This window comes from Notamacropus eugenii, chromosome 2, assembly GCF_028372415.1.
Source record: "Notamacropus eugenii isolate mMacEug1 chromosome 2, mMacEug1.pri_v2, whole genome shotgun sequence".
Lineage (NCBI taxonomy): Eukaryota > Metazoa > Chordata > Mammalia > Diprotodontia > Macropodidae > Notamacropus > Notamacropus eugenii.
Window position 1 is genome coordinate 85,409,936 of NC_092873.1, and position 13,169 is coordinate 85,423,104.

Here is a 13,169-nt window from a genome sequence, read left to right on the forward strand (position 1 = left end):
CTCCTGACTCCTGCACTGGTGCTCTATCCACTGGACCACCTAGCTGCCTCTGATACTCATATGTCATATAGCCTGGGATCCTCAAATCTTGGGAAGTCATTGGTTTGCATTGGGAGGCACAGTCAGACTAGCCCTGTCAGAGAATTTGGGAAAGAAAGAGCTTAGTGTTTCCCACATCTCTGTTCCCATAATCTGGGCAGCCCTTCTCCCTTCCTCTATACTGATTACTTTCTATATTCCTCTATCCTCTAGTCCTTTACTCCAGTGATGCTATTCTCTCCTCTCTTTATCTGTCCATCTTATATCTGTCTAAGTATTTTTCTGTCTCAGTTTAAATCTGGCATTTTCACCTCTATTTTCCTTCTTTTTGTCTTTCTCATTCTGTTTTTTTCTCTCTTCTCTCCCTCTTTCTTCTTTCCTTTACTTTCTCATTACTTTTTTATTTCACGTTTCTTTCTTTCCCATCTTACTTCTCTTTCATTTTTCCTTTCTTTCCTATCATTTCTTCCCCTCACCATTTTTCTCATCTCTTCCTACCCTTTTCTTTTTCCTTATCTCTAATTTTCCTTTTTCTCTCTTTTTCTTTCTTCTCTCTCTTCTTTCTTCATTATTTCTCTTATTTTCCCTTTCCTTTTGTTCTCCCTCCTTTTCTTTATCCTTCTTTTACTTTCCCCTTCCCTTTTCTTCTTGCTCTTCCCTTTGTGATCTCTTAATTTTCTTTTTCCTTTCCTCCTTCTATTTCTCTTATTTTTTTCTATCCTTATTCTTGTCTCTTCTTTATCCTATCTATTTTTTTCCCTTCTCATTTTATTCCTTTTATCTTTACACTTTCTTCTACCTCTTCTCTACTCTTTGTCCCTCCCTCTCTTAATGTAATGGTATCTCTGTTAATCTTTTTCCCCACCTGAAACTGAGATGTCACCTAAGTTGCCTTAATCTCAAAATATGTGTGAGAAATGTGGGAACCTTTGGGAAGACCATCAGAGTGTGGGGTAGGGGAATGACCCCACCCAGCCTCAGTTCCCTTTAATTCATTGGAGCTTCTATGTTCCAAATCTGTAATTAACCTCTCCTAGTTTTATTACTATGAAAGAGTTAAATCATTGTTTTGCTTCATTTGGAAAAGATGGAGCTTGTGGAGATAATTAGAAGAGGGATACAGATTATGGAAGGTCTAAGAGACCTGGTCAAGGGACAATGAGATCTCAACTTAAAGTTGTATTGGAATTGAATGGGGAGGTGCCATTGTTCATCAAGAGATAGGGAAGGCAGCATATACTAAACTGCCTGGCACATAGTAAGTATGTTTTATCTTTAAAAATGGAGAACTAGGGAAGGGACAAGACTTTCTGACAAAAGAGGGATGTGGGTGAGGGAAAATTGAGACCTCTGAGAGACAAAAGGCTGTCTGGAAAGGATTGGGGGAAGGTGTCATAGGGGCTTTAGAAGATGCTAGGATCTCCTCCAGTGATTAGAGGCCCCACCCAAGCCCCACCTGAGGCCCCCTGGCGTGGTGAGGTGAGGCATGACTCTGTCTTTTTTTATTGCCCCATAAAGCCCAGCACCAGGGAGATATAAGCCAGCTGCTTTGGTATGAGGGGGTGAGAGGGAGGAAGAGAGAGAGACTAGAGGAAAACTAACATCATGAATTCTGAAATCCTCTGGATCCTACTATGTACCCTATTGGGGAAGACCCTGGGTGAGGGGAGAGACCCAACTGTCTGGCTTTCCCAGCCCCCTACTCTATCTCTTCCTATCTCCCCATCCCTCCTGTTTTCCCAGGGACCCAGGTATATGGTCTTCCAGCTCATCTTTTTTCTGTCTTTGGATCAGGTAATCGAATGCGATGTTATGACTGTAATCCAAATGGTCCCTGCTCTGAAATTGTAAGGACATGTGGGGAGGGCGAGCGCTGTGGATTCCTGGAGCAGAGACTCAACCAAGAGGAGCAGGTCAAGTTCCCAGGGAACCGTGAGTCTGGCATTCTATTTCCTCTTCCCACTCCTCTGGAGAAGGAACCCAATTCCTGATCATTCATCTTCCCTTGAAGATCTAAGCATACATATGCTCCTTCTCCAAGCCCTCATTCCCTTTTCCTTCCCTTCAAAAAGGAAAGGATGTGATACATTTATTTAAACTTCTGTTAGAATTCAATTCTTCCCAAGAGATAAGGGTGAGGGGAGGGAGGGAGTAAAGAGGGGGAATGTTCAAATTTTAATAGAAGCAAATCCTTAAGCTAAATGATTTAATAGTTTAATGTGGGATTTTTAGGCATAAGATAGCAAGTAAGGCAAACATTTGGGGGTGAGATATAATGGGACTTTCATGCTACCCTTAAAATTATCCCAAGTATTATTCCACCAATTATTCCACCTGTAACCACTTGTTAAAAAAGAAAAATAGTCTGGAACCAGGTTTTCTTACTATCTTCTTTCTTCCCAAAGTAAAACTCTCAACTTCAGACGGTACTTGTTCTCTCCTACAGCCACAATCAACCTGATCCATCACCACCCTACCTGTGTGGCTGCCCATCGCTGTGAGCAGGAGGAAACAGAGTTGGTGGGTGGTGTGTTCTATATCACTCACACTAGCTGTTGCCATGGTGACCTCTGCAATGGTGCTGCAACTACTATGGTTCCTAGCATTACCTTGGCTACTCTGGTGGTCATCACACTGGCTTGGATCCTTCCAGGACTATGGGGAGGGTAAAGACATTTCTGTATGGGCACAGAGAGTGAGTAGGGCTCTGATACCCTCCTCCAATGCCTATTAAACTCTACTGACTGATTTACAGCTGAGCAGAAAATTCACATGGTGTGATGGAGGTGGGGGGAGGAATGTAAGGGAGAAAAATGGAAATAGGGCTTGGGAGCCTCAGGAATTGATCAGATCTCAACAGTCAGAGATCCTAATTGATGATGAGAGTAGCTGGAGTGCCTGCTAGGTGCTGTTGTTGGGGAAAATCTTCCAAAACAATCAGATTCTCTGAAACAAGGTATGTGGGTGGTGGGACAGACTCTTGAGCACTCAGTGAGGGTGACCAGGCCTCCCTAGAGCTATCTCTCTGTGTGTCTTCCTACCTCCCCCCACCCCCCATACACACCTTAACAAATAAGATAGAGTTGTTTGGAACTGAGGAGACAGGAGACAGAGGGGGGCATCTATTTAGAAATATTTATTTCCCAGACCTGAGACATTCCCCTATATAACTGAGCCAAAATCTCAAAGGTAAAGAAAACCATAGTAGTACTGGGGAAAGCTACTGGAATCCTAAGGGATAGTGGGGAATTGTCCCTACTTCATTCCGATCCTTCTCACCCAGCTGAAGTCTCAAGCCTACCTGTAGCTCTGGGTGGAAGTTCTCCAGGGGTGTGGTCCCTATATAGTGTGTACAACATGTTCCCCCAAACATTAGGTCCTCTGTGCCAATTCTCCAGGCAAAAGTAGGAACAAATAGTCCAGAAAAACTGGTTGGTCCAGCTCCTCCTTTCCCCACCTTAAACAGAGAAATTCCCTGAGGGAGCTTCAGGGATAAACAACTTGGGTGCCTCAAGGGATCATGAGTCCTAGGTATGAGGATGGGGGCGGGGGAATACCAGAGCTTAAGGGAGGGAACACCTGAATCTGTGGACAAGAAAGCACAGAATTCTTTGGAAAACAGACATTTATTCCAAAGGGGATAGGCACGAGTGAAATTAAAGGAGTGGGATCTCTTACCAGGGTTCAGGGAATCAGACCCTACAGAGAAGGACCATCACATCCCACCTGGAATCTATATTTTGGACTGTATAAGAACTTCTACTTCAGGTTCAGACTTCAGTCTCCCTGCTGGAAAAACTTTAGTGGGGAAGAGACTTGGGTAGGTGAAGGGAGGCAGGGGATAACCAGGAAGGGAGGTGAAGGAATTGGAGAGGGGCAATTGTGGGAAATAGGGCAAGGAGATGCTAGCATAGTAGAAAAAAACAATGGACTGAATTCATTGATTCATGAGAATCCCTAAGATCCATTTACACCTCTAACATTCTACAGTTCCCTGACCACAGGAAATGATTGGAAGAAAACTGAGAATGGGAGGGAGCGGGGAGGAAAAAGTCCAGAGAAAGGTCATTAATGGAACTACATGTATCATAGCATTTAAAGATGGGAAGACCTTAGAAATTACCTAGTCCTGCCCTCTCACTTTTACAGAGGAAACTGAGACCCTGAGAGTCAAAGGTCCAAGATCACACCAATGGTAAGTAGTAGAGAGCCAGGACTTCTAACTCCAAATGCAGTGCTATTTCTACAATACCAGAATACGGGGAACCAGGACACTAAGGGGCTAAAGAACAGAATGAAGTGAGAAGATATGAGGGTGGAATCTGGGGCTAAACAGACTCTAATGAGTTTCAGTGTAGAAGCCAGAAACCAAGGCCAGCAAAAGGGGTGAGCAGGCTGAGGCTCAGGACTGGAGAAGGTCGGGGGGCAAAGCTATTGCAGGAGTCTCTTCTGCAGCAAGTGGTATTGTAGGTTAACTCATTGGTCCTGTTGATGCCGGGTATGCAGGGTTCCGTAGCCGAACCACACCGATATTTGGAGTAAAGCCACATCTTACCTGAAGAGAGAAGGACACAGAGAATCAGCCAGAAGGGACTCTTCCTCATCCTCTCTAACTCAATCTTTCACTTTCCATCTCTCTGCTTTTTCCTCTCTCTCTTTCCTGCTCTGTCCTTCTTGTTCCTATCTAATTTTCTGTTACCTACCTGAGTCTGGTATCAGCACCAATCTCAGCCTTTTCCCTTCCCCTTTACCTTCCAGTTCTACCTCTACTCCCTTTCCCCCCTAAAATGAGTCCTTTTTACCTAAGTAGACATCTGTGCTCAAACACTGATGTCCTTGATCCAGAAGACAGGATTTTCTATCCACACAGCCAACCACAGGAAACTTGTTGCAGGAGTGACAGCGAATGTCAGCTGGGAAGATAAGAGAGTAAGATAGGCTCTGGTTGGGAAACCAAACTCAAGTTCCTGAGGGCAATGGGAAGTTAAAATAAGGCAAACCACCTACAAATTTACCTACAGTAAACTCTTTCTGCCGCCTCCAATGAAGCTTACAAAAGACATTTGGAAAGTATTCCACACGGGTGTGGGGTGGGGCTGTTGATTTTGAAAAGATCTACACCTCATCCTTGTTAACATCTGTCCCCTCTCCACACCTTCCTATTGGCTGAGTCATAAGGGAGGCAGTACTGCCAACGAAAAACAAGAAAGACCAAGGGAGGGAAAGAAAGAATGAAGAGTTTTCATCAGAGAAAATGGGACTAGAAGAAAAAAACCTTGAAAATGAAAAGGGGTGGGGGAACAAAATAGGAAGAAACCATGGGAGAAGACAGGGGAGGTTGGGATTGGACAAGAGTCAATACGAGAAGAAAATGGAAGAATACAAATTGGAGTAAGGAGAGAGAAGGAGGTAAGGAAGAATTGAAATGTGGGATACCATAAAGGAAAAATAAGAAAGATTATTATGGAAAATGGACTCATAAGTTGGGTCTGGAGAATAATTGTCCTCTGGGGACAGTCAAGGAAACTATGTCCTGGAGTTGCCGAGAGTAAAGGCGAGAACAGTTTAACTTCAAATTCCTCGTCCTGAATCTCTACAATAGTCCTCATCCTACCCTACAATCTGAAGAAGAGAATTGCTTGAAGAGAAAGAATCACCCTAAACAGTCCCACAGAACATCCCAGAAATGGAAGAGAGTGAAATCAGAAATTTCTGCCCAAGCTCTCATTCTCGGCTAATTCAAGGCTTGTGATGGCAAATCACCTGACTTTGGGTACTGAGAGTCTAATCTTTGGAGAGGCTGACTAAATGGAAACCTATTCTTTCTCCCATCCAAACAAAATGCCCCACCCATAGAATGATTTGACTAAGGTATCCCCTCCACAGCAACTACAGTGATGTCTCCCAAAGGGATTCCTAGGGATTCTTTTGCAGGTGACTCAGAAGCTGAGTCATTTCAAAGGTCCCCATTGTGGAGATGGAGTTGCCCCAAGTCCAAAACTAGACTTTGAAAAAGGTGCAGGGGTGGGTTCCTAAGGGAAGCAGGGGTTACACGAAAGAGCAAGGAGTAGGAGAACTATGCCTCTTGACCCTAAAAAAAGTGGGTGCTGGTTCAGGAAAAGGGGAAGAATGGAGAGCAGAAAAGAGATAAAATGCTAAGAGAACTAGCATAAAGAAGGCACAAAGAACTTAGCCCTTGAAGAATGAGAACTGGGGCAGGGAGGAAGAGGCATGAGAACACCAGGGAACTAAAATAAAAGATATCTAAGTCTCTGAGGGGGATGTGTACTGGAGGTTGGTCAGATGAGCAAAGGGCTTTTGGGGGCCTAGATCCCCTGAGAAGAGTGCTGGGGAAGGGGATGGAAATCAGGAGCCCAAGAAGCTCAATACCTAGATCCCTAAGCAGCAGCTGGGGATTGAAGGCAGAAGCCAACTGAACACCTGGATTCCCTAAGGAGCTCACCTGAAGCCCAGCAGACCAACGCTGAGAGGCTGAGAAGCAAGAAGGCATTCATGGTCTGGTTCCTGGAGTTGACAGAAGGAGATAAAGATTTCCAAGGATCCAACTCTTTGAAGGGAGGAAGATATTTGGGATTTATAGCAATAAAAGCCCCTCCCCTTCTGACCCAGGCAGCACCTCCTTTCTCAGTTTCATCTGATTGGGGACAGAGAGTATAGGGTGGAGAAAGGAAAGTTGAAGACTGAGGAAGCCCCTCTCCCCCCAAAAATGATTCTTGGTTCCCATTAGTGGATAAAAGGCATCTATAGTTCAGGATAGCTTGCTCCCCCCCCCCCCCCAAAAAAAATCCTTTTACCTTCCCAAGAGAAACAAACAGAGAGGGGGATTGTGACATCACCAAAACTCATTGTGATGTCATAGTTCCTGGGGCAGTAAAGGCTTTGGAACAACATCCAACAGGGTGCGGCTAACAGGTGGAGGAGTGAAAACAGTCCAGCCCCAGCTCCTCCTCCTCTTGGGAGAGGAGTGCCAGACCCCCCCCAGCTCCTGGTGGTTCTCTCCAGTCCTGGTGTGGCTCTCTGCCCTAATGTTCCCCGTGTGGGAAACTTTAGGCCTAGGATCTGGAGGGAGAGTTGGAAAGGCAGCATTGAGGGCTAAACCTGAGGGATGGATGTTAGGCCACCAAAACTTCCTTTGGGATTTGGTGTCCAGGAGGCTCAATCCCCGCCCAGTCCCCTTATCTGTGCCCCCAACCTAGCATCTGCTCCCTCTCTCTAACCAACTTCCCTCTGGTCTCTCTTGCTGACTCAGCTCCCCCATTTCTGTCCCCAGAAGATGCCTGACCATGGTCCCAGCCCTGGGACTTTTGCTGCTGCTCTCAGGGACTGGAGGGAACTTGGGGGGTGAGCGGGGGTGGGGTAAAAAAGGGGGGAATCAGGGAGGAGAAACAAAGACTGGAGGGGGTAGGGTCATCCCCTGAATCCCAGGAACAATCCAAGAATGAGGGAGGGGATGCCTGGGTCCTCAAGGAAAACGAGGTTTCGGGAGAAAGGTTGATGGTAGAAGGAGGGACTCAGAATCCCACCCTCACCTCAACTCTTCCGCAGTTCTTTTGGAGGGACGCCCAGGAGATCGAGTGAATATCTCTTGCACTGGGGTCTCCCGCGCGACCCGCTGGGCTTGGGCTCCTAGCTTCCCTGCCTGTGTGGGCTTGCATCGGGGCCGCCGCCCTGTCTTCTGGGCCTCCGCCCCAGGAAATCCCACCCCAGCCTCCACATCGCCTTTTGCTGGCCGCCTGCGTGCGGTGGACCCCAATGGAATCCAGAATCTGGAGCTGCTCCTGGCTCAAGGAGACTCCGGGACCTTCTTCTGTACCGGAATAGGAGGCCGCCAGAACTATGAGAGTCGTAGCACGCTCAAAGTGCTCGGGGACTTGGCTGCTTGCCGAACTCCCAGCTCCACTTCGGGTGAGTTGGGGAAAGGGTGACTATACTACAGTTTGTTGGGAGAACGATCTGAAACTCTCCAAAGGGAGAAAATAGTTATTTCGGTTTTCTTTGTGTTTGTATCCCCTGAGCCTGGCACAGGTTCAGGCACATAATAATTGATCGAATGAATGGATGGAGATGGAGGTTGTCGGGATGTGTATTGGTTGGTAATTAAAGAAGGGTTCCTAAAAGGGGAACTCTGAATATCCCCTTTCGATTCTGCTCCCCTCTTTAGGATCCTCCTATCCTGTGTTCCTGTACCCTCTGCTGGGCATCGGGTTGGCTTTAGGGCTGGCGGGCCTGGGGATGGCTTGGAGACTTCGTCGGTAAGTGCCAAGAACTAGAAGGTGGAGGAAGAAAAGAGGGGCAAGGGGTAGGACCTAAGGTGAAGAGCTCAAAAACTGAGGGTTGGAATTATCCCAGTGTGAGAGTGGAACTGATTTCTGAGGAAGCTGGAGTGGGGTGTGGAGAAAAGGGGAGATGTCAAAATTTGAGAGTGTTAGGACTGTGCGCCACAGGCTAAAGCCTGGCTGGGGATGGAGAAGAAGGGTCAAGGGGTGAGCTCTAACCAACCAAGCAAAAGACATTTAAATGCCTACTATGTGCTAGGCATGGAAAAGACTGTGGGTTGGAGGAAGTGACAGGTTGGGTAGCAGGAGCCTGCATTTTTCGATTTTGAGCGAGGAATTTAAAGAGATGACTGGGGCATGAGTTGGCTAAAGATAAGAGTAAAAAAAAGGTTGAGCAGAGTCCCGAATTTCCCTTCCCTATTCCTTTCTAGGCTACCCCTTTCCAGGCCTGTCAGAACGGTCCCAGGATTCGGTGAGAATTGCTCCTCTCCCCACCTCCAGTCTATGACTGGGCATATCCCCTCTCCCCATCCCTCAGCTCTGCCCCCATCCCCTCCCATAAAAGCTCCACCTGTGAACACCGAGATCCAGAATCAATCGAAAGAGGAGCCTCGGGAAAGAGGGGACTCGGATGTAGAAAGGGTAAGGATTGGATGAAGGTGTGAGCTGGGGGAAAATAAGTGGATGAAAGGAAGTGTGCATGAAAAGGGCACATTGCTGAGGTCCCCAAAGGAACGGTAGTCCCAGACTAGATGGGATCCCTATTCTACATCCTGTCCTCTTTTCCCATTTTTTCCAGAGCCTTCTCTACGCTGATCTGGACCACATTTCCCTCAGAAACCCTAGATGGGTTCACACCACCGTCCCTAAGGATGCTGCCACCATTTATGCGGTAGTAGTTTGAGAAGACGTCATCCCAACACATACAATGTGGTACTTCCGACTTTCCCTCCCATCTGCCACTTTCTGATTCCCAAAAAATCATCAGAAGCTAATCCTGAACCCTTCTGTGCCTTGGACACTTCCTGCTCCGTACAGCTCTCAAACATAGACCTGAATTCTAAACTCCACCCTTCCCCAAAATTATAGGCCCTCCTAGGGTCACTCCATCCCCTCCCCACATTGTGCCACACACCCCTGCATCACCCCTAATCAGACGCTAACACACAGTGAAGCCTAAAAGGTTAGTTTCATTTATTCTCAGGAAGATGATCTGTTCCCCCTACCCATGCCGCCCCACCCCAAACCCTGGTTCCTCTACCCCATAGCTAGCTTCTCCTACGCATCATCCTACGGATAAGCTAATCGTCCCCTTTCTAGTCCTCCTACTTTCCTGCTCCCACATTTGGGGATCTCAGCTGTGGGGGCGGGTACTGAGGACAAGGCAAAGGGAACTGAGCCCAGCCCCAGCCTTCTCCAGCTCAGAGCAGGACACAGGTACAAGAGTCACATCAGGCAGTTTCTGCAGTACCTAGAAGAAAGAGGTGGAGTTAATTATAAGCCCCGCCCATTTCTCCCCCACACCCCAATCCCCAAGCTCCCTCCCTGCACTGCTCAGCGATTCCAGAAATCCCGTCCCTCTCCTTCAAGGCTTTGTGTCCTATTTCTGCTTACCCCCTTCCTCACCCCCCAACAATTCTCCCTTCCTTTCGGGCTTTTGAAGGAATGCCACCTTCTCACCTCCTGGCTGTTGGGCAAGTCTCCACCCCCACGGTGCAGCAAGAAAGGGGAAGCCCCAGGGAGCCCTGGCCGCAGAAACAAGCAGTCTGCTGCCGCATCATCTGGGAGAGTCAGAGAGGCGTAGGGATGATCGGTCAGCGCTGCCATAGCCTAGAGGGCAGAAGGAAAAAGAAAGGATTTCAAATCTGGTCCCCAAATTACCGGGCTTTCTGGCCCCTACAATGCCCAAGGAACAGAAGGTCGGGGTTAAACTAAGCTTCGGTATTTTCAGCAATTTCATATTTCTCCCAGCACCGCCCCCCCCCCACGTCCATCCCGGTATCTAACACTCATTAAATAGGCTCCTCCCCATAACACTCAAATACCGCCCACCTGTTGCACCCCGGTCCCTCCTCCTCACCCTCACAGCTTTCTGGGCCGCTTCGCTGCTGCCAGCGACTACAGTGCGTGGCCCTCCCATCCCGCAGAGCCCCCGCAAATGGGAGGGGCCCGAGACAGGCACGGTGGAGACAGCAAAGTCCTGGGAAGATGGATAGGGATGGAAATACGTGTTAGAAAGGCAGGACAATACCAGGAGTCCTCCCCGGAATCCTAGAGAGCAACACCTGTTCCCCTTGGTCTTACCCACAGCTCCTCCCGACTCCACTCCTTCTCTAGTCTTACCTCTTCTCGAGACATTCGGTCCTTCCACTCCAGGAATCACCCACTACTCCCAGCTCTCCAGTTTGGGGACCCTTGACCCACAACTCCCTGAGGTCTTTGCTTAGGGACTAGTCAGTTCCCCTCACCCTGAATGTGTCAGCAACAATTTCAGCTCCTCGATGGTTGGTCCACTTAGAGAGGCCCACGAAAAATTCACGGCCTGGAAGGAAGAGTTCAAAAGAGAAATCTGTCTCCTAGCCCCTTCTCCCCAAAACTTGCTCCCCAGAGCACTCAAGCATACCATCCTTCCTCTCCTGGATCCCCTCAGGCCCCACCTGTGAACAGTACATCTGTCCCATCCAGTGTGGCATTCTCATCTTTAATCTCCACAATCCGAAGGCCCAGATCCTGTAGGGCTCTTCTGACCCCATCAACCTAGGAGCAGGGGAAGAGAACTGCAGTTTTAAGATACTGGTGTTCTGCTACCCCAACCCTGCTCTCCTAAAAACTCTAGACCTCAACTCTGTTCCCCTTTTCCCATGCACTCTCCCTCTTCTGCACTCACTTCTGGTCGCCTGGCAGGACTCCAGGGTCGAGTGATGAGGGCTGTATCCCCATGCACCACAGCTGTGTCTCCTAGCAGGGGTCCAAGCGGCAGTTGCTCCTCAGGGGGCAATTCCAATAGCTGAAGTCCCAGGCGCTGCCTCAGTTTCCCTCCCAGCACCCCGTGTTCTCGTTGTGCTTTTGCCAAGTCCAGAGGTGGGAGACCAACTGCCACTCCTTCCCCCTCTTTACCCAGACTTTCTGGGACCCCCCGGATCAGGGCATGGGAACAGCGGCCCAGCCCCTCCCCTGGGGTCCCCATCCCTGCTACACACTCTTGCTTTCTTTATTCGTTTTTCTTTCACTTCACCTGCCAGAAGGGAGAGACAAGCAGTTGAGACAGACAGGGAAGGGCAGGGGTTTAAGGATACCCGGGTCTCCTGCCACCCCCTCCTGGTTTTCCATCTGTCATCTTAATTCCACTCTGAATCTGACAGAGATTGCACTGGGAAGAAAACTGGGACTCCTCCTCTCAAACCCCCCCCCCCCAAAACCCCAATAACAAACCAACACCTGTTGTTTCTTAAAGCGGCCCCGAACCAATACTCTCAACTGCGGTTCCTGTCCGGTTCCCCCCACCTTCCCCACCCCTACCCCTCTCCATTAGCCTCTCCCCTCCTGGTCACCGCTAGGATGCGCTCACTCCCTAAATATGAGACGGGTCCACCCTCTTAACCCTCCGTTATTCGTAGATGATGGGGGACTCCGCGGGCAGATGCTTGGGACTCTGAGGGGAAGTATGGGTTGTGTGAGGAAAAAGGGGAGGGGAAAGGCGGATGAGTAGGATGCCAAGATCCTTAAGAGAAGCGAGGTCTAGAGGAAGGAAAGGAGATTGGAGACTACGGAGTTAACCTTCTATCCCGAGGGCAGGTCATGCAGCCCTTAGTGGACCCAGTATAAATCTGACCGAGTCCCACGGGACTGGGAGAGGTCCGGAGTGGAACTAGAAGGGGCGGAGGAAGGGTGCGTGGTGGGGAGCAGTTTTAGACAACGAAATTTAGTACTCCCCTTGATCGCGACCCCCAACAAATTTTCTCTACAGAATCCTACCTTCCCAGTCCTGGGAATTCAGACATTCGGCCTCCCCACCCGGCTTACTTTAGGGTCCCTGGCGTTAGACTCCTCTACTGCTCATTCCCCTCAGGACCCCAGATATCCGCCCCCCGCCCCAGGACCACTGCTTTCCTCAAGATCGCAAGCAGTCTGCATTTGCCCCCCAACCCCAGCCCCTGCTCCGCTAGCGTCAGATCACTCACCGCTGGCTGCCTCACCCCGCCCCTTCCCCTTTCCGATCAGGGTTCGGGGGTCCCCTCCCCCCCGGGTGCAAGGAGTACGGGGAGGGGAATTCGAATCTGTAGGCCTTGGGAGGGTCTGGGGCCCAGAAATGGAGTGAGGGTCCCCGGACAAGCAGATAGGCTCACAGGGAGCTGAGGGGTGGGGGCGCGGCGGACTGGCGGCTTCGGGGCATTGTCTGTTCGGGTACGGGCTGGACTCCGGGAGGCCACGCCCCCACCGCCCCTCTAGACCACACCCACTCCTCTGGGGCTTCCTTCGATCCAGCCCATAGCCACACCCCTTCCCTTCCTGGATTTCTCCTTCTGCCCCCGTGTAGCTCTCCCCAAATTCTTGAAAATTTGGAACAAGTCATCCTGCATTCCAGGCTTCCTCAAGTTCCTACTTTGTCGACCAACACAACTGAAAATACAGCAAATACAGAGGAGAAATTGCCCCTCAACCCCACTCCAAACTTTTGGTCCTCCCAGCTTTCACCTCAAAATACCCTTCTGGAACTCTAGGGTTCTGCTTCCTATCTCTCACAAATAACACCTAGTCTCACTCCAGGAATCTGCACTCAGTTCCCTCAATACCTCAAATACATCTGTTCTCTCCTGCCAGACTCAGGCTTCC

The 13,169-nt window shown here is 49.2% G+C and overlaps 4 protein-coding genes across 8 annotated transcripts; 2 read left to right on the plus strand and 2 right to left on the minus strand.

Moving 5' to 3' along the window:
* The first annotated feature begins 1,564 nt into the window (after positions 1-1,564).
* On the plus strand, positions 1,565-2,793 carry LY6G6D (lymphocyte antigen 6 family member G6D). Its single transcript, XM_072637557.1, has 3 exons — positions 1,565-1,699; positions 1,834-1,971; positions 2,486-2,793. Exons 1-3 carry the CDS (start codon positions 1,645-1,647, stop codon positions 2,707-2,709), a joined length of 417 nt encoding a protein of 138 aa, XP_072493658.1. The 5' UTR covers positions 1,565-1,644; the 3' UTR covers positions 2,710-2,793.
* Positions 2,794-3,971: 1,178 nt separating this feature from the next.
* LY6G6C (lymphocyte antigen 6 family member G6C) lies at positions 3,972-7,698 on the minus strand. 2 transcript variants are annotated; one of them, XM_072637560.1, is made up of 4 exons: positions 7,590-7,698; positions 6,503-6,564; positions 4,842-4,952; positions 3,972-4,594 (listed from the first exon to the last, which is right to left on the minus strand). In XM_072637560.1, the coding sequence occupies exons 2-4, from the start codon at positions 6,552-6,554 to the stop codon at positions 4,389-4,391; spliced, it is 369 nt and encodes a 122-aa protein (XP_072493661.1). In that variant the 5' UTR covers positions 6,555-6,564; positions 7,590-7,698; the 3' UTR covers positions 3,972-4,388. The 2 variants fall into 2 exon arrangements, with proteins under 2 accessions (XP_072493661.1, XP_072493660.1); XM_072637559.1 differs by lacking the exon at positions 7,590-7,698 and adding an exon at positions 6,677-6,695 and having other exon boundaries at positions 4,282-4,594.
* On the plus strand, positions 6,986-9,338 carry MPIG6B (megakaryocyte and platelet inhibitory receptor G6b). Of its 2 annotated transcripts, none has more exons than XM_072637529.1 (6): positions 6,986-7,067; positions 7,310-7,401; positions 7,606-7,965; positions 8,222-8,312; positions 8,768-8,978; positions 9,136-9,338. In XM_072637529.1, the coding sequence occupies exons 2-6, from the start codon at positions 7,344-7,346 to the stop codon at positions 9,238-9,240; spliced, it is 825 nt and encodes a 274-aa protein (XP_072493630.1). In that variant the 5' UTR covers positions 6,986-7,067; positions 7,310-7,343; the 3' UTR covers positions 9,241-9,338. The 2 variants fall into 2 exon arrangements, with proteins under 2 accessions (XP_072493630.1, XP_072493631.1); XM_072637530.1 differs by having other exon boundaries at positions 6,988-7,067; positions 7,331-7,401.
* Positions 9,339-9,506: 168 nt separating this feature from the next.
* On the minus strand, positions 9,507-12,775 carry DDAH2 (DDAH family member 2, ADMA-independent). 3 transcript variants are annotated; one of them, XM_072637525.1, is made up of 7 exons: positions 12,518-12,775; positions 11,224-11,571; positions 10,994-11,093; positions 10,805-10,878; positions 10,417-10,536; positions 10,017-10,166; positions 9,507-9,807 (listed from the first exon to the last, which is right to left on the minus strand). In XM_072637525.1, exons 2-7 carry the CDS (start codon positions 11,521-11,523, stop codon positions 9,691-9,693), a joined length of 861 nt encoding a protein of 286 aa, XP_072493626.1. In that variant the 5' UTR covers positions 11,524-11,571; positions 12,518-12,775; the 3' UTR covers positions 9,507-9,690. The 3 variants fall into 3 exon arrangements, with proteins under 3 accessions (XP_072493626.1, XP_072493627.1, XP_072493629.1); XM_072637526.1 differs by having other exon boundaries at positions 12,683-12,772; XM_072637528.1 differs by lacking the exon at positions 12,518-12,775 and adding an exon at positions 11,775-11,797.
* Positions 12,776-13,169: the final 394 nt, after the last annotated feature.

Excerpts from the sequence above, each read along its gene's own strand:
- MPIG6B (XM_072637529.1), top strand. The coding sequence starts at position 7,344 with ATGGTCCCAGCCCTGGGACTTTTGCTGCTGCTCTCAGGGACTGGAGGG. Across the intron at positions 7,402-7,605 it reads GACTGGAGGGAACTTGGGGG|TTCTTTTGGAGGGACGCCCA; the intron begins GTGAGCGGGGGT and ends ACTCTTCCGCAG. Across the intron at positions 8,313-8,767 it reads ATGGCTTGGAGACTTCGTCG|GCTACCCCTTTCCAGGCCTG; the intron begins GTAAGTGCCAAG and ends ATTCCTTTCTAG.
- LY6G6C (XM_072637560.1), bottom strand. The coding sequence starts at position 6,554 with ATGAATGCCTTCTTGCTTCTCAGCCTCTCAGCGTTGGTCTGCTGGGCT. Across the intron at positions 4,953-6,502 it reads GTTGGTCTGCTGGGCTTCAG|CTGACATTCGCTGTCACTCC; the intron begins GTGAGCTCCTTA and ends TTATCTTCCCAG. Across the intron at positions 4,595-4,841 it reads GAGCACAGATGTCTACTTAG|GTAAGATGTGGCTTTACTCC; the intron begins GTAAAAAGGACT and ends TTCTCTCTTCAG.
- LY6G6D (XM_072637557.1), top strand. The coding sequence starts at position 1,645 with ATGAATTCTGAAATCCTCTGGATCCTACTATGTACCCTATTGGGGAAG. Across the intron at positions 1,700-1,833 it reads CCTATTGGGGAAGACCCTGG|GTAATCGAATGCGATGTTAT; the intron begins GTGAGGGGAGAG and ends TCTTTGGATCAG. Across the intron at positions 1,972-2,485 it reads GGTCAAGTTCCCAGGGAACC|CCACAATCAACCTGATCCAT; the intron begins GTGAGTCTGGCA and ends TCTCTCCTACAG.
- DDAH2 (XM_072637525.1), bottom strand. The coding sequence starts at position 11,523 with ATGGGGACCCCAGGGGAGGGGCTGGGCCGCTGTTCCCATGCCCTGATC. Across the intron at positions 10,879-10,993 it reads GACAGATGTACTGTTCACAG|GCCGTGAATTTTTCGTGGGC; the intron begins GTGGGGCCTGAG and ends TCTTCCTTCCAG. Across the intron at positions 9,808-10,016 it reads ACTTGCCCAACAGCCAGGAG|GTACTGCAGAAACTGCCTGA; the intron begins GTGAGAAGGTGG and ends TCTTTCTTCTAG.